At 41.5% G+C, this 21,813-nt stretch overlaps 2 protein-coding genes across 2 annotated transcripts in view; one reads left to right on the top strand and one right to left on the bottom strand.

Annotated features, from left to right (window-relative positions):
* Window positions 1-3: 3 nt before the first annotated feature.
* On the bottom strand, window positions 4-5,678 carry LOC118391061 (linker for activation of T-cells family member 2-like). Its single transcript, XM_035782041.2, has 12 exons — window positions 5,554-5,678; window positions 4,222-4,326; window positions 3,953-3,995; window positions 3,642-3,685; window positions 3,390-3,435; window positions 2,891-2,907; window positions 2,197-2,238; window positions 1,998-2,028; window positions 1,812-1,885; window positions 1,194-1,250; window positions 965-1,033; window positions 4-827 (listed from the first exon to the last, which is right to left on the bottom strand). Exons 2-12 carry the CDS (start codon window positions 4,322-4,324, stop codon window positions 796-798), a joined length of 558 nt encoding a protein of 185 aa, XP_035637934.1. The 5' UTR covers window positions 4,325-4,326; window positions 5,554-5,678; the 3' UTR covers window positions 4-795.
* Window positions 5,679-9,570: 3,892 nt separating this feature from the next.
* The window catches only part of LOC118391058 (myb-binding protein 1A-like protein), an 18,897-nt gene continuing 6,654 nt past the window's right edge, over window positions 9,571-21,813 (top strand). The window contains exons 1-16 of the mRNA XM_035782035.1: window positions 9,571-10,130; window positions 10,549-10,644; window positions 10,787-10,870; window positions 11,250-11,324; window positions 11,567-11,674; window positions 11,807-11,997; window positions 12,117-12,284; window positions 13,047-13,164; window positions 13,345-13,634; window positions 13,737-13,847; window positions 14,094-14,219; window positions 18,447-18,653; window positions 18,749-18,857; window positions 18,987-19,080; window positions 20,090-20,256; window positions 20,417-20,539. Of these exons, the coding sequence (XP_035637928.1) occupies window positions 9,939-10,130; window positions 10,549-10,644; window positions 10,787-10,870; window positions 11,250-11,324; window positions 11,567-11,674; window positions 11,807-11,997; window positions 12,117-12,284; window positions 13,047-13,164; window positions 13,345-13,634; window positions 13,737-13,847; window positions 14,094-14,219; window positions 18,447-18,653; window positions 18,749-18,857; window positions 18,987-19,080; window positions 20,090-20,256; window positions 20,417-20,539 (2,259 nt within the window). The 5' untranslated portion in view covers window positions 9,571-9,938. The remainder of the gene's footprint in view (window positions 10,131-10,548; window positions 10,645-10,786; window positions 10,871-11,249; window positions 11,325-11,566; window positions 11,675-11,806; window positions 11,998-12,116; window positions 12,285-13,046; window positions 13,165-13,344; window positions 13,635-13,736; window positions 13,848-14,093; window positions 14,220-18,446; window positions 18,654-18,748; window positions 18,858-18,986; window positions 19,081-20,089; window positions 20,257-20,416; window positions 20,540-21,813) is intronic.

Genomic DNA, 21,813 nt, shown 5'->3' with positions numbered 1-21,813 from the left:
ACATTTAAAGGTTTTGTAGTAAGGATTTATTTATTAATACACATTGACAATCTTTTTTCTTTTACATTTGGAGCTGACTCGTATTCATTTTGTACCACTAGATGTTGACAGTTACAGTAACACTCAAACAATCAAAAATACTATACATCAGGGATGGGCAACATTGATGGGGGTGGGGGCCACAAATCAGAACTCCTCATAAGGGGCCACAGTGGCTCGCGGGTCTGCATACCCACATCCATCCATACATGCATTCTGAACAGGGGGGAAAGTAGCAGCAGTTAAGTGGATTTTCTGTAATTCTACACATTGTACCATAGGGTAGAGACAAACAGCAGTTAATATGATCTCTGATGATCAATGGTGGCCCCATAATTTGAACATGATTACAAGTTTAGATAACTGGCCGCTAGTCTAATTTACCAATCTAAAATAATTTTGCTGGCGTGGGCTGATTGAGTGGCTGACATAACCGCTGATGCACAACTGCACATTTCAAAAGTGCACCTTGTGTATTCTACTATTCTCTCAACAGTAAACTGAGACCCTCACTGAGTTTTGGAAATTGATCCATGGGCTGCCAGTTGCCCATCCCTGCTGCACATGGTTCCTCACATTTTTTGACTCAAGGGAATTCCTGATGAAGTATTACAACTTTGGGCATTAACCCTAAAATGGCATTGCTCTGGTATAGCACATTGACATACGTATCATTATAATTTATTCAAGCAGCTCAACAAAGAGAGAGAAGTCCATTCCCATAGATATCCACTCGTAGAGCATGTCGATTCCATATCAGTCAGTGTCGTTCACGTAATCCGGTTCATCTGTGACGAAATTAGAAGTCTCAAGTCTTAGTTCATTACATTGTAGTAATTTATCCATAGCAACTTAAAATGAGTGCATTCATCCTACGTTCATAGCAGAATTGTTGTCTTCGTTATAATGCACTATGGTGACTTACCATCCTCTAATGGTTCTAACCCCATCTTCACTTGCTCCAGGAATTCAGAGTTCTCGTAATCTGAGCCATCTGTTGTGAGGTGGTGGGAAATAATCTTAGTTCAACATAAAATATATGAAATCTACTCCAAATGGATAATGAACTTTGCTAAAAAAAAACATGATCTTCATAAATATGGCTAAATTCAAAGGAGGGATAGGCCTACATTTAGTCATTCTAAAGTACATACCAGAGCCCCGGCTGATTGTATCAATAGATGGAAAAACATTCTCATATTGATCACCATCTAGAAAGTAGAAATATCTTTATCAAATGATACTTAACATTTCTGACATCCAAATAAGGCAAGTGACAATCCGAACACATACGAATAAATGATCAAACTTGTCTTGAGAGGATGTTAGATTGTGTTACTGCATGTAGACTGCCATGTGCTGTGTCGCCTGTACTTTTTGATAGTTGTGGTTTGAGCTGAAGCTTGACATTACTTTCAACAGCAGCAGATTACATTATCTGAGAAGATTTCACCCTACAGTAACGGTCTCTACAAAATGTATCAATGGTGGGGCCTCCCATCTTTATTTTCTTTAACCTTTATTTAACTAGGCAAGTCAGTTAAAGAACTAATTCTTATTTTCAATGATGGCCTAGGAACAGTGGGTTAACTGTCTGTTCAGGGGCAGAATGACAGATACCTTGTCAGGGGTTTGAACTTGCAACCTTGCGGTTGCTAGTCCAACGCTCTGACCACTAGGCTACCCTGCCGCCCCAGTTTTTATTTTATTTTATTCCATCTGATAAAACCATAGACATACTGTATTCACATCACTGGATAAATCATACTTACCCGTTTCTGATTCTCTGGTGTCTGCATTAGCACTCTCATTAACATTCTGGTACACTAACACTGGGATTGGATCTCTGTAAAAACAATAAGCACAATAGTTTCACAAACTAAAATTCAGATTAATTGTAAGTAGACTATACAGTATATTACGTTTTAAATGGCAACCAAGCATTGATAGATACTTACACATATGTTGGTTCAACACTTCCCATCTGAGCTAATATAACACAATTGAAAAGTCTTAGTTAGTGCTGAGGAATTTGGTGCAGGATAAAACTGTAGTGAATTAGTGATACTGTTTCCACATTGAAAGGTCTGTGTTTCCAAAATGGAAACGTTTGGCATTCATATATACCTAATACAATTACTAACAGTTAATATTTACCTGTTGCAACATTTTGATACTTCGCTTGCTCCTCATTCACAACTGTAAAGATACACATACAACACCTTCAGGTAACTAACAAAGTAATGGAAACACGAGTAAATGAGGGATACAAAGTATATTGAAAGCAGGTGCTTCCAAAGTTAATTAAGCAATTAACATCCCATTATTTTAGCTATCATGGCTATGCCCCCATAGGATGACAATGCCCCCATCCACAGGGCACGAGTGGTCACTGAATGGTTTGATGAGCAATGCATGAAAACGATGTAAACCATATGCCATCAGTGACCAGATCTCAACCCAATCAAACACTTATGGGAGATTCTGGAGCGGCGCCTGAGACAGCGTTTTCCACCACCGTCAACAACACACCAAATTATGGAATTTCTTGTGGAAGAATAGTGTCGCATCCCTCCAATCAGTTCCTGACACTTGTGTCTATGACAAGGTGCATTGAAGCTGATCTGGCTCCTGGGGGCCCAACGCCCTATTAAGACACTTTATGTTGGTGTTTCCTTTTTTTGGCAGTTACCTGTATGTTGAAACATCTGTAATGTTTGTAATCTGTTCAAATTCTGGGTCCAGTTGGTTCAGTTTTGTTTATAAGCTTTATCAACAGACTCTTTAGGCACTGACCCCATGTAAGTGAATGAGAAGGTCTGCTGGACATTAAGAATGAAATAAAACCTACCTTGTGGTGTTTGTTCCCTGTAAAATAAATTACATTTAAAGTATTTATTGTGAGTGTTGCATATCTGCTGTCTGTTATTAGCATATATAGAGACAAAGATAAAGTGCTGAGGGGCCACCTAAGGTAAATACAGACCATAGCCAATATGTGCATAGGCGTCAATTCAACGTCTATTCCACGTTGGTTCAACGTAATTTTGTTGTGATTAGTGGAAACAACATTGATTCAACCAGTGTGTGCTCAGTGGGTCTGTGGTCATTACATCACACATGACAACCAACAGGTGTGAGCTGGAAGCTAAAAACTAAACTCCAATGTTCTTTTAGATTTTCTCCAACTGTAGAAACTCTTGTTCGTGTGTGTAAAATATTAAAACAAGTATATATTTTGTTACCCATCCCGTTTTAAGGAACTAAAAAAAAATAATTTCAGCAGTCATGTTGGAACAAGACAAGAGCATGACGGGCATATTACCTAAATGTATGAGTAGTTTACTTACACTGGTGTTGGAGGCAGCTCTCTTATAATCTGGTTGGGTCGTGTGACTAAAAAAAAAACAAGCCATAACAACCATCACCATATTAAATAGATGCATTCAGTCATTCACTATGAGAAGGGAATTCACAATAATGAAGCCACTTGTGAATTCCTTTTAGATATTTTTTGATTCTGTATTAATTTAAGTAGAATAAGGCTTGTTCTGTCCGGGAATCTGCCCCAAAGGGTATGATGAATCACAATGTCATTTTACCTGTTTTAGATCTCATTACTGCAAATCTGCTTCCTTCGCGTTGGCTGAGTTGGGCAGAGTTACGTGATGAAAAATGATGTTGTCATATAGGAGCCAATAGTGAGGTTAAATTGTTTTACAACATGAGTGTAAAAAAATTATGTTAAGATAGAAACGGCTATTTTATGAACTATAGAACATTTCAGTTGTACATTAGGAATTACATAGGGTATTATGCTATGTATCTATAATAATCTTCACTATATCGATTAGATCATGCTTGGTCTTACAGTGCATCAGTTATTTAATATCTATGTTAATGTTATACTTACAATATTTGAGGGTCATAAATTTGATTCTCTTCATGTATTATTTCTACAGACAAGGAAAAGATGAACACTTTAATTGAATGGCACACACTACGGATTGATTTGGAAAATTATTTCACTAAGTATTTTAATTTAGCTTTAGTGCTACGTGACAAATATATTTTTACTTTAAGATTTCATGATATTGGAATAGATTTACAGGTTGATTAGTGGGACATGTAGCCTAGTAAATACGTAATAAATGTCATAATTTGTAATGCAGTGCCACTCACTGGTTTTCCTCCTGCACCACAGACAGAAAGCAGAGAAGACACTGAGAGATGCCGCAGACACAATGGCCAAGACAGCTCCTTGTAGGCTGAAGATGGCTATCATGCCTATGGGAAAATTAAACAACAATGCATTTGCCTTTGGAATGATCTAATTTTATCCTCCATAGTTTTCTTCTGTATAATTAATTCACCAAGAATAGTTGCTTACTGCTGTTTTTCACTTTTACTAAAAATAACTTCTCTCTTTGACAGGTGTTGGCCAAACTTGTTCCGTATTCAGCTGTAACAGTACAAATCTCCTGCTCACCCAATGTTGTCATGAAAAGACCTCAAGTTCATCAGATACTGACCAAGGGTGTAATGATTACTTACATATCATCTCTATAGGCACCAAAACTAAGTGGAAAGAAAGACTAAACTGTTGGAAATAAACCCCTCACTTGGTAGAAATTGGTCATGTGTTCCTGTAAACAACCTGAGCCCACAGCTACCCACAGGATGTGTGTGGTCATCACAGCGCTATAGCCAACACAATTGTGTAATGCCTTGATCCCACTCAGTGAGGAGTGACATGTTCTTATGATATTAACTTGAAACGTTCAAAGAAAAATGATGTTGGTATCGTATTGAATACCCCTGTTGGTTCAGGGATACAGTATCTGCATCAGAAGATAAGAACACTTTCGCTTTTATAAAACAAAGTTTGGTTAGGGCAAATGATAACCGATTTTGTGATTAAAGGTAGATAAAAGCCAAATGCATAGAGATAGGGTAGAGGTATAACATGTGGTATTGATCAAACTTAACAATACACTTAGGAATACATTTTGTCTGTTTATTTACCTTGAACAACATAGTGACTATGATCTACATCACTAATACTAATAAATACTAATAAAGTATTAATGAAACGGTCTATAATTGATATACCAAATAGAAGAGATTTGAAATATATATGAGTATACAGTTCAACAGCATTAATTACATTGTTTTAATTGTAAAAAACCTGAACATCAAACTCAAACCTTAGCATCATTTTTTACACACTCAGCTGAACTTCATCATGCCAAATAAATTGTCGGACTGAACAAGGGGACTCCATGTTTGCTGGCTGATCTTTTTGACATTTCAAAGCAGACTCCTGAAGTGGTACATTATTGAAAGCCAATATAATTCCAATTAAGTCTTCACCTTGGTATGAGGATGACAATAACACAACATGATGCGTCCCTGAAATTGAACCTCTTCAAATAGTCTATCTATCCCCAACCAAGCTGCTCCTACACTCTTGAACATGAGACAATAGAAATACATGTATTGTGTTGTTCTCACCTTTAGTAAAGCCTCTTCAGGCCACCACCATCTCACTGACAGCTCCACTTACAGACAGGTTACTGTAACAGAGCTGTGAAGGGGGAGAGCAGAAAGAGCTTCCTGTTTCTAACTGAACTCCTTACCACATCCGCCTCGATCCGCGGGCCGGACGGAGAGTCTAGTGGACCACCTCTAAAAGGTTCCCTACATCACTGTGGTTTAACAAGGGTGCATGAAATTACACCTTTCAGTGGCTGCTTTAGGGACAGTTCCCATGCACATTGAACATGGTTTTTAAATGGACTTTGTAATTTGCTTTGTTGTAATTGTAAACATATTTCAGTGTTCTTCAATACTGATCCAAGGGGGTCCTCACATTGCAGGTGCTCTTGTGTGGCCTTCCGGGACCAGGGACGAAAAACACTATACAATGCCATACAGCATGAGAAACCCCTGTTGCTGTAGCGTATGAAGAAGTCTGTGGAGAAAACATGATTTTATAAAGAGAAATGTTTCCAAATGGATGCCGTTATAATGTCATTAGGTTATTATTACACAGGTGTAAGCCAGCTGGCATAGGCTATACCTACTCCAATAAGTTCGTGAAATTCTGCCCTGGCTCTTTCTTAATTAAAAGTCAATTCTGCCACTTTTTAACCCCATAACCTCATTATTGTCTCCAGTACCAAACCAGTGTTTACATATGTGAAAACGGCCCATTTCTGTGATCTGTGTTTTAAAAAGATAAGAAGAAAATTCCTAAAACGGCTTCTCTGTGACATCACAGGGTAAGACTAAAAGTCAAGGCCTCCCGAGTGGCGCAGTGGTCTAAGGCACTGCATTGCAGTGCTACCTGGGCCACTAGAGATCCTGATTCGAGTCCAGGCTCTGCCGCAGCCGGCTGCAACCAGGAGACCCATGGGGGCGGCGCACAATTGGCCCAGCGTCGTCCAGATTAGGGGAGGGTTTGACCAGCAGGGATGTCCTTGTCCCATCACACTCTAGCGACTCCTGTGGTGGGCTGGGTGCATGCACAATGACATGGTTGCCAGGAGTACAGTGTTTCCACCATTTCTGTATGGACCTGGCTTTTGTGCCCCCCACTTAATTTTTAAAAATTGAACCTTTATTTAACTAGGCAAGTCAGTTAAGAACAAATTCGTATTTACAATGACGGCCTACCAAAGGCAAAAGGCCTCTTGTGGGGTTGGGGGCTTGGATTAAAAATATAAATAAATCAAATAAAACTATAGGACAAAACACACATCACGAAAAGAGAGACAACCCAACACTAAATAGAGACCTAAGACAACATAGCATGGTAGCAATACAACATGACAACACATGGCAGCAACACAACATGGCAGCAACACAACATGGCAGCAACACAACATGGTAGCATCACAAAACAGGGTACAAACATTATTGGGCACAGACAACAGCACAAATGGAAAGAAGGTAGAGACAACAATACATCACGCAAAGCAGCCACAACTGTCAGTAAGTGTCGATGATGATGATTGAGTCTTTGAATAAAGAGATTGAGATAAAACTGTCCAGTTTGAGTGTTTGTTATAGGCCATTCCAGTTGCGAGCTGCGGCGAACTGAAAAGACGAGCAACCCAGGGATGTGTGTGCTTTGGGGATCTTTAACAGAATGTGACTAGCAGAACCACTACTCCAGAGCCCAATGGTGGCGAGTTTTACACCACTCCAGCCGACATTTGGCATTGCACATGGTGATCTTAGGCTTGTGAGCGGCTGCTCGGCCATGGAAACTAATTTCCTGAAGCTCCCAACGCTGACGTTGCTTCCAGAAGCAGTTTGGAACTTGGTAGTAAATGTTGCAACCAAGGACAGATGATTTCTATGCGCTTTGTGCTTCAGCACTTGTCTGTCGTTATCTGAGCTTGTGTGGCCTAACACTTTGCGGCTGAGCCTTTGTTGCTCCTAGACTTTACCACTTCACAATAGCAGCACTTACAGTTGACTGGGGCAGCTCTAGCAGGGAAGATATTTGACGAACTGACTTGTTGGAAAGGTGGCATCCTACGACAGTGCCACGTTGAAAGTCACTGAGCTCTTCAGTAAGGCCATTCTTCTTCCAATATTTGTCTATGGATATTGCATGGCTGTGGGCTCAAATTGTATACACCTGTCATTAACGGATGTGGCTGAGATAGCTGAATCCACTCATTTGAAGGGTTGTCCACATACCTTTGTATAATACAAAATGACTCAAGTAAAAGTGAAAGTCACCCAGTAAAATACTACTTGAGTAAACCGTTACTCGCAAAACACCAGTCTCAACATCAACAGTGAAGAGGCGACTCTGGGATGCTGGCCTTCTAGGCAGAGTTCCTCTGTCCAGTGTCTGTGTTATTTTGCCCATCTTAACCTATATTTCTATTGGCCTGTCTGAGATATGGCTTTTTCTTTGCAACTATGCCTATAAGGCCAGCATCCCGGAGTTGCTTCTTCGCTCTTGACATTGAGACTGGCGTTTTGTGGGTACTATTTAATGAAGCTTCCAGTTGAGGACTTGTGGAGGCGTCTGTTTCTCAAACTAGACACTAATGTACTTGTCCCCTTGCTCAGTTGTGCACTTGGGCCTCCCACCCCTCTTTCTATTCTGGTTAGCGCCATTTTGCGCCATTCTGTGAAGGGAGTTGTACACAGCGCTGTACGAGAACTTCAGTTTCTTGGCAATTTCTCGCATGGAATAGCCAAGAATAGAACAATAGAATAGACTGACGAGTTTCAGAAGAAAGGTCTTTGTTTTTGGCCATTTTGAGCCTGTAATCGAACCCACAAATGCTGATGGTCTAGATACTCAACTAGTCTAAAGAAGGCCAGTTTTCTGTTTTCTTTAAGCAGAACAACAGTTTTCAGCTGCGCTAACATAATCGCAAAAGGGTTTTCTTATGATCAATTAGCCTTTTAAAATTATAAACTTGGATTAGCTAACACAACGTGCCATTGGAACACATGAGTGATGGTTGCTGATAATGGGCCTCCGTATTCCTATGTCGATATACCATTAAAAATCTGCCGTTTCCAGCTACAATAGTCATAAACAACATTAACAATGTCTATACTGTATTTCTGATCAATTTGATGCTATTTTTAATGGACAATTTTTGTTGGCTTTTCTTTCAAAAACAAGGATATTTCTAAGTGACCCCAAACTTTTGAATGGTAGTGTATGTGAGAGTGGATTCTCGGTCCTCACTAGCATGAAAACTAAATACAGGCACAGACTGTGTGGAAAATTATTTGAGTGTGACTCTCCAATACAACCCCACATTGTTATGTGCGTCCTTTCAAGCACACTCTTCTCATTAACCTGTGGTGAGTTATTCATAATTTTCAATGAACAAATACGTTTTATATGTAAGATGGCGAACTAAAGAGAAAAAGTATTGATTATTATAATATTATTATTTGTGCCCTGGTCCTATAAGAGCTCTTTGTCACTTCCCACGAGCCGGGTTGTGGAAAAAATATATGTCGTATATTGTGTGTGGCAGGCTGACAATGATGGAAAAAAACATCATTTGAGAGTGCGCTGACCATGGTGCTAGAGGGCGTACGCAGCTGGAGGTTGAATGTTTGAAGGGGTACGGAACTATACATATTTTAGGAACCATTAATCCAAAAGATCCATCGGATACTCTAGTTGGCGCTCTAAAAGTGAAAAGAAAGTCTTCAAAAATGGAAGACAATCAGGAGGAAGCTAGATCAGGTGGGGCCATTCTAGCCAATGAGAGGACAGATATGTGTGCAGCCACAAAGTCAACATTTACTATATCGTATATATATTATAAACATGGTTTGGGTCTTAATTTCGCGTTAGGCATACGGTTAGCCGTGTGGTTAAGGTTAGGTTTAAAGTAACATTTTAAGAATGTTTATGACTTTGTGGCTGTGGTAACTAGTGGTTTTATAACGTGTTTTTTCTCAAAGTTACCGGGATGTCACGTGTCCTACTTATATCAATACAATCGTAACAACCGAATCATTACGAAACTTCGATTCGATCAAATAAGTAACACGTAGCAAATACGTCATTATATTGTTGTTAACGAATTTCGACACCCCACCGTCTCCATATAAAAACCCATCGCTTGACGAGCGAATGCAATTTTTAAAAAGCCAAAAAACCTGCTGGAGAAGACATATTTTGGCCCCAGTTATGCCTCTTGCTTGGCATTTTCCTGTTATAAAAAGCGATACAGCTTTTGTCAAAGTAACTCAAAAAAATATATATTTTAGTTAACTCCAATCGTTTCCCCAACGTTAACCGTTTACGTAAATTATCCTAACCTGCTAAGAAAAGTCAAATCTGACCAAAAACTGTATCCCGTCTACTCAAAACCCTTATCTCCCTACTGTCACATGGCATGAATAAGATGCATGTAGACATGGGGGCGATAGAAAATGAACCAGTGCTACCGAAAATTACTGATGCCAAGGGTATTCTCCAACAGAACCGCGAGTTCCTGGACTTCTTCTGGGATATCGCTAAACCTGAACAAGAGATACGGCTGAAGGCCATTGAAAATCTCATACAATATCTGAAGACTAGTGAAAAGGTTGGTGTGTTTGGGACAGCTCTCAGTTGCTAAGTTAGCTGCTATGGAGTTAGCTTGTTAGCTAACATAGCCTACTTATCTTGCTAAACCAACTACAGTAGCTGGTTAGCTAGGCACATTGTCACTTTTATGCTATTGGTGGGTGTTGGACTTTAGAGAAACTGGCAATAACATTAACGTAATCCATATCAAGTTTGGCACAGATGTAAACGAAACTTATTTCACACCTGGCCACGTGTGTTGAGTTGAGAGTTTTGATTGCTGGAATGCTACTCTACTTATATACATTTGAGTTGCTGTCATACTGTCTGTTTAGAAGGTGTATGTTCCACCACACATATACATGTTACATTTATGGGTCCATAGAGTTCTTGACATTTTGCTATAATGTATGTGTTCTCTTCTCTTGCCTTTCTAGACAGATGAGTTGACATATACCCTGAAGAGACTGGTGGATGGCTTGGCACACACTAGAGAGGCTGCCCGGCCAGGCTTCAGTTTGGCTTTGGGACAGGTAATGTTAATAGTACATCTAATGGCTCACCAACATCCTATTTCTTTGTACATGTCTTACGAAGGAGTTATGAAGGTGTTGCTACATAACATATAAGAGGTTGTTACTGATGCATCATTTCTGTAATTGTTTTGGTTGTCAGGTACTGAGCGTGTTTGAGGAGGTACCTCTGCGTACAGCCTTTGATCAAATCAAAGAGAAGCACAACTTGGCGAAAGTGAAAAAGGTAAGCATGTGATGTGACAAGTTAGATGGGGTGGTAAATTTATAATTTTATAATACCTTTTTTATTTAACCGTTATTTAACTAGGTAAGTAAGTTAAGAACAAATTCTTATTTACAATGACGGCCTACTCTGGCCAAACCTGGACTACGCTGGGCCAATTGTGCGCCACCCTATGGCACTCCCAATCACGGCCGGATGTGATACAGCCTGGATTCAAACCAGGGACTGTAGTGACGCCTCCTGCACTGAGATGCAGTGCCTTAGTCTGCTGCGCCGCTCGGGAGTGTTTCACTAACATCCATATACTTAATGTAATCAGCCAATGAATGTCTCTATATTGCACTGTATCTTATGTTGACGTTTATATTCATGCTGACAGAAACTCATCAGAAATGCTGCTTTTGGGAACTTCTTTGGTGTGCTCGCCCTGTCTCAGTCCACACGCCTTCCAAAGGTAAGAATGACACCAGATCACCCATGGGCTTGACAGAGAAGACTAGTATACCATGTTTTGCACAGAGAATTGAAGTGCACATATGTCCCCCTTATTGTTACTGCCAGACCTAGCTCGGTTTCTACTTTTCAGACTTCAGTGTGTGTTTGGTTTTCTTACTCACCTGTGTGTGTGTGTGTGTGTGTGTGTGTGTGTGTGTGTGTGTGTGTGTGTGTGTGTGTGTGTGTGTGTGTGTGAGACAGGAGCCTCAGGTGGTGCTGGAGTGTGTCCAGCTCCTCCAGAGCCTATCGCAGTATAGAGAACACCTGCGGGACCTGCCCAGGAAGACCATGGTGGACATCCTGTCTGAGGTGAGTGACTCATCCAGCTCTACTTCATAGTGTAGCACTCTTCTAATGGTGTCTCAATGTGATAAATCCTTGTGTTGAAGGGTGCAGTCGGTATGACTGTATGTGTATTGTTTGGTCTGTGTGGTTCTCCAGACGTCAGAGGAGGTGTTTGAGGAGGTGCTGCTGGGAGCCCTGCAGACAGACCTGTCCTCTGCCTTCAGCACCCCTGAGCAGCTGCAGCTCCTCCTGGTGGCCATGCAGAAGTTCCCCCAGGTGCTCAAGCCCAAGAAGCTGAAGAAGCTGCTGGGCACCTCCACAATCATTACCATGGACAATATCCCTAAGTGAGCAGCTTTTTACGACTAGGGCTATGTTTTTTTTCCATGGTCAGGATGACACACACACACACACACTTACTGAATGTAAAATCAAACCTGTGTCTCCTGTCCATCCTCTCCCCTAGGTTGACAGATGTACTGAAGATGGCGGCCCGCTCAGTCAAGAAGGACCGCCTGCTGCCTGCGGTGGCTCTGGACCTGCTGCTGATCTCTCTGAGGGAGGACAACTTTGAGCTCTTCTGGAGGGAGACCATCATTAACGGCATGCTGAAAGATCAGCCGGGGCCCACACAGTAAGCACAGCATTGGGGTTAAGACTGTTGGCTCCTCACTCACATTTGGACCCTGAACCCGAATATTAGATGATTGAAGTAGATGATGAAGTTCTGTAGCCTAGACCCCTGTAATACAATTTTTACCCCTGTCATTTTTCTAACTTAATGCATGCATTTCCCCCCATGTATGTTCCTGTTTTCCTTCCTGTGCTGTAAATTTACATAGCTGTTCTAACAAATCTAATTTTATTGGTCACATACACATGTTTAGCAGATGTTATTGCAGGTGTAGCGAAATGCTTGTGTTTCTAGCTCCGACAGTGCAGTAATATCTAACAATTTCACAACATGTACCCAATACACACAAATCTAAGCAAAGGAAGTAAGAATATATAAGTATATGGACGAGCAATGTCCGAGCTGCATAGACTAAGATGCAGTAGAATAGTATGGAATACAGTATATACATATGAGACGAGTAATGCAAGATAAGTAAACATTATTAAAGTGACTAGTGTTCCATTTATTAAAGTGGCCAGTGATTTCAAGTCAATGTATATTGGTAGCTGCCTCTGTGTGCTAGTGTTGGCTATTTAACAGTCTGATGGCCTTGAGATAGGAGCTGTTTTTCAGTCTCTCGGTCCCTGCTTTGATGCACCTGTACTGACCTCACCTTCTGGGTGATAGCGGGGTGAACAGGCAGTGGCTCGGGTGGTTGTTGTCCTTGATGATCTTTTTGGCCTTCCTGTGACATCGGGCTGTCTTCTCTCTGTGCCCCAGTTACCTGAGCTACCGGCTGTTGGGTAGTGCCTTGCCCTTGTTGACCCTGGCCCAGCTGAAACAGGTGTTAAATGGAGAGGTGATGAGGACCTACGGGGAACACGTGGTCTCTGCACAGGTCAGTCTCCCTACAAATGTCTGTCGACTCATGACTGCACCAGATTATAGAAAATACATAGTGAAGCTGCTGGCATCTTAGTTGGTCACAGAAAATATATAGTAAGATGCTCACTTATCCAAAAAGGAAATGTTTTAAAATATATTGACTTACAAGTATGCACTCATCTCGCCCCCTCAGCTCCCAGACCGCTTTAAGTTTGCCCCCGAGATGGAGACGTACGTTGGCGACTTCCTGCAGGGCTGCGATGACCCAGAGAAGCAGCTGGCGGTAATGGTGGCCTTCTCCCTGCTCACAAACCAGGGCTACCCTGTGGTGCCCTCCTTCTGGAGGGTTGTGCATCACCTGCAGCCGACCGCACTGCAGAGCTACGTGGACTGGCTCAAAGACATGTTCCTCAACCCCCGGCTGGACAGCTGCCTGGACTTCAGCACCCGCAGGCAGAAGGAGAACCAGGAGGGCGGAATCCAGTGAGTAGAACTCTTGGAGCATGTCCTAGAATGACTAATATATGCCTTCTGGCTTCTAAACTAAAAGTATCCCATTGAATTGTTGACTCTCTCTATCCTTAGGAGAGAGAACTGTATATTCCGCCTGAGGAAGTGGATCATTCCACGCCTAACCTCCATCGCCGAGAACAACCAGGTGAAGAGAGAGGAGGCTCTAGTGATGGATGTAGCCAGGTGAGAGATCTCACTGCAGGGAAAATGTCATGTCACACACTGTTTGCTGCTTCCCCCAAGTGATTTTAGATTATGCCTTGGTGATATCACTTTTGGGAGTAGCAAAGGGTGATATTTTTCCTGTGCCAAGTTGGATGTGCATAGTAATCTTCCCAACATTTCTATAACTATTGTATTCTGAAGGGCACTTTATAGTCATAATGTAGCATAGATGCTAACTCATTGTTTTGTCCTCCATTGTGCCAGGTTTGTCTTTTTCCATGCGTTCTTCAATGCTAAGAAGGCCACCCCAGACATACTTGAGACAGAAGCCACCCTGTCAGTGCCCCTGGATGAGAAGACCAGAGCCATCATCATAAACTCCTTCTTTGGGTGAGATAAGACTACTTTACACTCTTTATCATTTTTCAAAAACAAGATGTGGGGTAGTCAAAGATGAAGAGCATGGCTACAATGGTAGGTGGCTGGAATAGTCCGTTAAGTTTTAAACATGAATGGTTTTAAAGGGGTAATTGCATGAAACTCCATAGCGTGAGTGTTCATTTACGTTACACTCTAGATGCCCTACACCAGGGGTAGGTAACTAGATTAACCAGAAGGGGACTAGGGTTCCAATTTTGGAACACCCCCCCCCCCACGTTCAGCTGGAAGGTGGCGCATGGAACGCAAAAGTATTCCTAAAAATATTTAACCTCCACACATTAACAAGTCCAATGGCTCAAATGAAAGATAAACACCTTGTTTATCTACCCAGCAAGTCAGATTTCTAAAATGTTTTACGGCGAAAACATAGCACATATTTATGTCAAACCACCACCGAAGACACGGCTAATTTGCATAGCCAAGTTGAAAAAAATATGCAATCAACAAACGCAGGATTAAAAGAAAAATAATGCACTAACCTTTTGAAATCTTCATCAGATGACAGTAATATAACATGTTACACAGTACATTTATGTTTTTTTCAATAATATGCTATATATATCCATAAATCTCTGTTTACAATGATGCATCGTTCAAAAAATGCTACTCAAATGTCCTGAGAAATGACGATAGCTCCGGCAGATAACGTCAGCTAACAAGGAATACACATCATAAACTTTGACTAAATATGCATGTTCTACATATATATAGTTAGATACACTTCTTCTGAATGCAATCGCTGTGTTACATTTATTTTTAACGTTACAGGTTTCGTTCACTAGGCTATACTATGAGTCGGCGCTCAAAAAGTAGCATTATGGCTCCTCTATTTTGGAGTCCACATAAACCCAAATTTACCACATAAATATTCCCTTACCTTTGCTGTTCTTCCATCAGAAGACCTGGAAGGAATTATACTTACCAAAAACAGCCTTTAGTTTTGCAGTCTGTGTCTTTCGGTTCTCAAACACGACACATTTCGGTTGAAATGTAGCCAAAAGTCAAGTGGATGCGCACCAAAACGACGAACTTACATATTATATGTCGATTAAACTTGTCAAACTAACTTCATAATCAAGCTTTAACATGTTATAAAGGTGTACAGCAATCGTGAGGACGAACAGAAACGCATGCATTGTATAATCGATCTTGGAAAAAAGACAGGACCTGAGCAGAGCGCGCATAAGTGACCTGTTTTTTCGCGTGACCGAAAGGTTTCGGCCCGCCAAAACTCTCGTGAGCGCACGATTCTCACAATGAGAAGCCCCATTGAAAGCTGAGATCGCGCTGAAGACAGAGAGACTGTTCCCAGATCTGTAACTGCTTGGGAAGGGTGGGGGCGATGACGTCAAAGTTGGGCCAACTTTTATGATGACAAGAGAGAGTTTGGGAGAATGACTGCCCTGAGAGTTCTGCTTTACATACAGACATAATTTAAACGGTTTTAGAAGCTTTAGAGTGTTTTCTAATCAATAATATTTTTTATTTGCATATATTAGCAACTTTTGACAAAAAAAAATTATGTTTACTATGGGCACGCAATTACTCCAGCGGGGGCAGTAGACAGCCCTATCCCCATGAGTTAAAGCCACTGGCCGATATTTGTTGGAGTGGATGGCCTGGAGACCGGGACATAATTATAATAATTTGTACACTGCAAATTAGGGCTGGGTGATATGGTCTAAAAATCACGTCTACATTTTCTTTAAACTTCTGGCCGATTTACGATATACACTACATGGCCAAAAGTATGTGGACAAGTGCTCGTCGAACATCTCATAACAAAATCATGGGCATTAATATGGAGTTGGTCCCCCCTTTCTTGCTATAACAGCCTCCACTCTTCTGGGAAGGCTTTCCACTAGATGTTGGAACATTGCTGCGGGGACTTGCTTCCAGCCACGAGCATTCGTGAGGTCGGGCACTGATGTTGGGTGATTAGGTCTGGCTCGAAGTCGGCGTTCCAATTTATCCCAAAGGTGTTTGAAGGGGTTTAGGTCAGGGCTCTGTACAGGCCAGTCATGTTCTTCCCCACCAATCTCGACAAACCATTTCTTTATGGACCTTGCTTTGTGCATTTGGACATTGTCATGCTGAAACAGGAAAGAGCCTTCCCCAAACGGTTGCCACAAAGTTGGAAGCACTGAATCATCTAAAATGTCATTGTATGCTGTAGCTTTAAGATTCCCTTCACTGGAAGTAAGGGGCCTAGCCCTAACCATGAAAAACAGCCCCAGACCATTAATCCTCCTCCACCAAACTTTACAGTTGGCACTATGCATTGGGGCAGGTGGCGTTCTCCTGGCATCCACCAAACCCAGATCCTCCATCGGACTGCCAGTCTGATTCATCACTCCAGAGAGTGCATTTCCAGTACTCCAGAGTCCAGTGGCGGCGAGCTTTACACCACTCCAGCCGACGCTTTGCATTGCTCATGGTGATCTTAGGCTTTTGTGCGGCTGCTCGGCTATGGAAACCCATTTCATGACGCTCCCGACGAACAGTTCTTGCGCTGATGTTGCTTCCAGAGGCAGTTTGGAACTTGGTAGTGAGTGTTGCAACTGAGGACAGATGATTTTTACATGCTACGCACTTCAGCACGCGGCGGTCCCGTTCTGTGAGCTTGTGTGGCCTACCACTTCGCAGCTGAGCCATTGTTGGTCCTAGACTTTACCACTTCACAATAGCAGCACATACAGTTGACCGGGGCAGCTCTAGCAGGGAAGAAATTTGACGAACTGATTTGTTGGAAAGGTGGCATTCTATGGTGAGCTCTTCAGTATGGGCCATTCGACTGCCAATGTTTGTCTATGGAGATTGGAGTGATAGATGTGCAAGTAGAGATGGGGTGCAAAAGAGCAAGAAGATAAATAACAATATGGGGATGAGGTAGTCAGGTGTGCTATTTACAGATTGGCTGTTTACAGGTACAGTGATCGGTAAGCTGCTCTGACAGCTGATGCTTAAAGTTAGAGAGGGAGATATAAGACAGTGATTTTTACTTTTGTGTATATCTAGATTTGTATATCTAGTTCTCTCTGCGTAAGCTTTATTACACAATTAAAGATCAATACACTGCATTTCAAACAGTCAGGAATAATATAATGAATTCAGGGCTTGTAAAAGTATACCTAGGCTAAATATAAGCCTTCCACACCATAAGACTCACTAATAATGTAATTATTTTATCAAAATAGTTTAACCAGTTATTTTTTATTTTTGCAATGATCACTGATCTGGCTTTTAAGTCTGTATGAAAATGCCGTTGTTGTTACAAATTGAACCTGCACAATGCACATCCACTAATAATGACCAACTTCTTGTGACAGGCATTCTACAAAATAAACATGGGTCTCATTAACACAAGCCCACGTGCTAATGAGTCTTTATACTGTATTTCAAGTCTAGCCAACTTGGGTCTATTTGCTTGCTAACAAGGTAGAGAACGGTTCAACTGTTATGAATAGATCCTCCTGTCCGTCTCCAACTGTTTGAATAACAGCCTGTCCTCTTTGTTTAGATGTTGAAATCAAGTGGCCAACCTGGATAATAAAAAAAATATTTCTCAGAATGAGAATGAGTTGCCAATTCGTTATATACATGAGTCTTTTTAGGCTCATTGCACATTTATACAGACTAGCACATAAGTATGTGGCTAAAATGCTGCGCGTGACAAATTGAGCATTCATTTTCTACAACATTGATACTCTGGTTTTTATTAGGATCTGCACAGGAGCAGCGACGGAGACGAGACCAAAAAGACACAACACTTATGAAAACAAACACAATAAAAACATAGGTTCTTGCAATAAAGGCATTTGGAGCATTGCGCTAGAACATCAATTCATATTACTCAAATGACTGATATATCACCCAGCCCTACTGCACATTGACCACAACTAAACCCCAAAATAGATTATTTTCAAATACAATCTTTTCATACCTTGATTACATTGAGACATGATCACATATATTTCTATTTGTGGGAATATTTGGAAACAAATTTCCTAAATTAAACATATTTTAGCTGAATTCCTGGTGATTTTAGTATTTGTTTTTCCAAAAACTGAAGTCCCAAAAAATATATGATTTTAGGGCAGGGGTCACCGGTTGTCGACCCCTGCCCTACACTACACATCCGATTAACACATCTCTCTAACCTCCCAACCCCTCCAGATTGCTGCAGCACATCAACCACCTGCCTTTGCTGGGCGACTCCCCTGAGGTGGCAGCCCGCAACCAGAGGCACATGCAGGGTGTGATGGCTGACGGCTCCATGTGGATCTTCTGTCTGGTGCGGTACGCTGACACCCTGCTCAACCAGCCCAAGTACGCTCAGAGCACCCAGCCCTTCAGCCCCGAGCAGAGACAGGCCTGGGACAGGTATGGACCACACTGACTAGATAGACCATATGGAGGGGGGGATAAAGGTTGGTGTAAGAAAAATGTAAGCCAATAGTGAACCTGTTCTGATGTAGTATGCTGGTGTCAGTGGGGACTCTAATGAAGAAATCTAAGAAAGGCCAGACTCCAGAGACCTCTGCTTTCCAACAACTCTTCCTGCTGGTTGGCATTCACCTCTTCAAGGTACGCAATTGATAAACAAATGAGGGATGAAAATGATTGTCGTAGTATGGTAAGATTTCTTAGATACATCATTTTACTTTGTCCTTTTTATCCCACGTTTATGTATACATGTTTGCTTGTACCTTAAAGGCTCCAGAGGATTTGGTAGACCTTTTGCAGGATCTGCAGAACTGCATGGAAAAAGCCCAAGAGAAGAAGTCCAAGAAGAAGAAGGCGGTAACCGGTAAGACCACATGTCCATAGAGAATGTGTTCGAGCCAACCGAATCTTACTGAAGAGTTGAGTTTGCCAAAACCACCCCAGTCTTAATCTGTGACATGGAAAGAAGTACTCATTCTCCATATATTGAAAACCATATATTTAGTTATTTCCCATCCATACTGGTTCACAGTTGTACAGTGACAGTAAAGCCGGGTGTACGCTACACGATTTTGGCTCCGATTTAGCTGTCCCAGACAGCGGAGACAAAATCCCAATATCGTTGCCTACTCAGGCATGCGGCCGTCACTGCCGCTTGTTAAATCTGAGAGGGTCAGAGACTCAAATCTGAGGGCTACCGATCTTGTTTTTGAGCAGTCCCAGACGTCCCAAAAATGTCAAGTATGTTTTTGTTTTTTTCGGCACAATCTGCAATGCTCTTGTAGTGTGAGATATGCAACGACAAGTTTTGAGAACGGTGATGAGCAATAGCCAATGAGAGCTTGCCAGAGAAGAAGCCAGTGAGATGATGTTGTTTCGCATTACCCATAATGTGTAGACTCAAGAAGGAGCGATGACTACTACTAGAATGCGTTTATACCTTAATCAAAGCCAAAGTGCCAAATCGTTACAGCTCTTAGCAATGTTAAAAATGTTGGCTAGATATTTCAACTGTAGGGAAAGCGTGAATGTCTGACTGAAAACGTTTGAGGCTGCTTTGAGCCACAGGTCGTCTACTCACGTCATTGTTTTCGCCGGACAGCGTGGTTTGTATCGACAATCCTCAACGCCAAGTGAAGAATCTTGTAGTGTGACCCCCGTCTGCCAGATCATTTAGTGTGCGCACCACTAAATTTGCGTGACAAAAAAAACTACAGGAAAGATGGTTGTTTATTGTGAGGTTTAGCGATGTCAGGGTTTTGAAAGTCGTGTAGTGTACACCCAGCTTAAGGTTAGTATAAATACCAGCCTCTATGTTCAGTATGGTAGCCTTTGGTGGGATGTCTCTGTAACCACATGTCCTATTAATCCAGGTTCTGCAGCAGCAGGAGAGGAGGAGCCCCACTGGGCTGAGGTGGTGGTGGACATCCTGCTCTCACTCCTGTCCCAGCCCAGTAGACACATCCGCCACGTCTGCAGGACTGTCTTCTCCAACATCTGTCCCCACGTCACTGCCAGAGCCCTCACCGCCATCTTGGATGTAAGTCTCCCAGACTAGAGAATTCTGTACTCTTACAGAGCTGTGGTTTTTAAATGTTGCATATAAGTGTTCACTGAAGGTAAAACTTCTGTTGATTTGCGAAAGTAAATGTTGATATATTATAGGAATGTCCATTCATTTGACTCATTGTGTCTTTTAGGTTCTGGACCCAGATAAAGATGAGGAGGACAGTTCCATCGTGGTGACGGATGATAAAGACTCTGCCAAAATAAAGAAGAAAGACAAAAAAAAGAAAGGCGAGGATGAAGACGACGAAGAGATGGTCAGTTCAGTTCTTTCACACCTGGTCACATTCACAAATCTACACCAGGGTTTTTCTATAAACTAGGGTACCAGCGAGGATTTCCTATGCTGGACAACATGTTACAGCTATTGAGAACTCATTGATAATAGTTAGCCATTTTTCCCCCATGTCATTACATTACATTAAGATATATAAGGGTTTGACATTTTATTGAATATAGGTAGACGACCCCTTCTCTTGGTTGGTGTCTTGACGGATTTGTCCAAAATCCTGTGACATAAAACATTACTTTTCTGTCCTTGCATTTGTGGCAGTGTAAGTTGTCGTCATATTATATATTAAGCATTAATCAGTTAAATTAGACATTGAACTTGAGCCCTGTAAGAAACCTGTATCTAGCCGTCACTGTTTTTTGTATAGAGATCTCAGAAATGCAGTGTAACTACCAAACATTTCATGTCTGCTTATGTTAAGAGGTGAAACAGTTTTCATGGGCACACAAATCCCCCAAAATGTATGCTATTGCAAAATGGAAGGCTTCTGAGTCACCTTACCTTGATACTTAAAACCTAAATCGACATTGTCGTTAACGTGCTTCAATAATTATGCATAAGACGGTTGGATGTGCATTTGGTGTCAAGCTGTTTAATTACACCGTGATATTTTCACATGTAATCATCTGATCCAGGAAGGACTTTTTTGAATGACATTCAAGTGACAATCGGCTGTTGTGATGACGTATGCGACGCAACCGCCCAATTGCTGGAAAAAAGGCGTTTGTGAAGACAGTTGTCAGGATCCACGTTGGATCTAATAACCCTAGCGAGTTGATGTTGATCATCAGTTGTTGTCTGCATGTTTTACAGCAGGGTCTCGTTAGATTTAACAGGGAAACCATCAAATGAGTTCATGTTTTTGTGCCTCGGATTGTACACCAAGTCTACTGTGCGCAATTGTGTAGGATAGACTATTGCGTAACACCCAACTCTATTCCTATGAATTATTCTGGATATGATGACAACCAATGACATTGCCTAGTGTGCTTTTTCTCAATATGATATAGTATTGAAATAACATGACAAATACATTTTGGTTTCAATGTTACACCTGCAATTTTAAACAATACAAGGGGCTTGAAGTAGCCTACTTGAATTTGGAGCTCAGGAATTCAAGTACTGGAAAAGGCCTACCTTGTAATTATTGTAGCCAATCTAGAAGTTCTCCTGCTCCCCTTATTATCCACGATTTCCATTTTTGTGAGACGTGCCCACTTTCATTTATTCTCTGCCGCT

Source organism: Oncorhynchus keta, chromosome 12, assembly GCF_023373465.1.
Source record: "Oncorhynchus keta strain PuntledgeMale-10-30-2019 chromosome 12, Oket_V2, whole genome shotgun sequence".
Classification (NCBI taxonomy): domain Eukaryota; kingdom Metazoa; phylum Chordata; class Actinopteri; order Salmoniformes; family Salmonidae; genus Oncorhynchus; species Oncorhynchus keta.
The sequence above is the reverse complement of the archived record's forward strand: the minus strand, read 5'-3'. Positions and strand labels throughout refer to the sequence as shown.

Bases quoted from the DNA above. Each gene is read 5' to 3' on its own strand.
- LOC118391061 (XM_035782041.2), bottom strand. From the start codon at position 4,324: ATGATAGCCATCTTCAGCCTACAAGGAGCTGTCTTGGCCATTGTGTCT. The intron at 1,034-1,193 runs GTATGTACTTTA...ACCTCACAACAG, and splicing joins TACAATCAGCCGGGGCTCTG to ATGGCTCAGATTACGAGAAC. The intron at 828-964 runs GTAAGTCACCAT...ATTTCGTCACAG, and splicing joins GTTAGAACCATTAGAGGATG to ATGAACCGGATTACGTGAAC.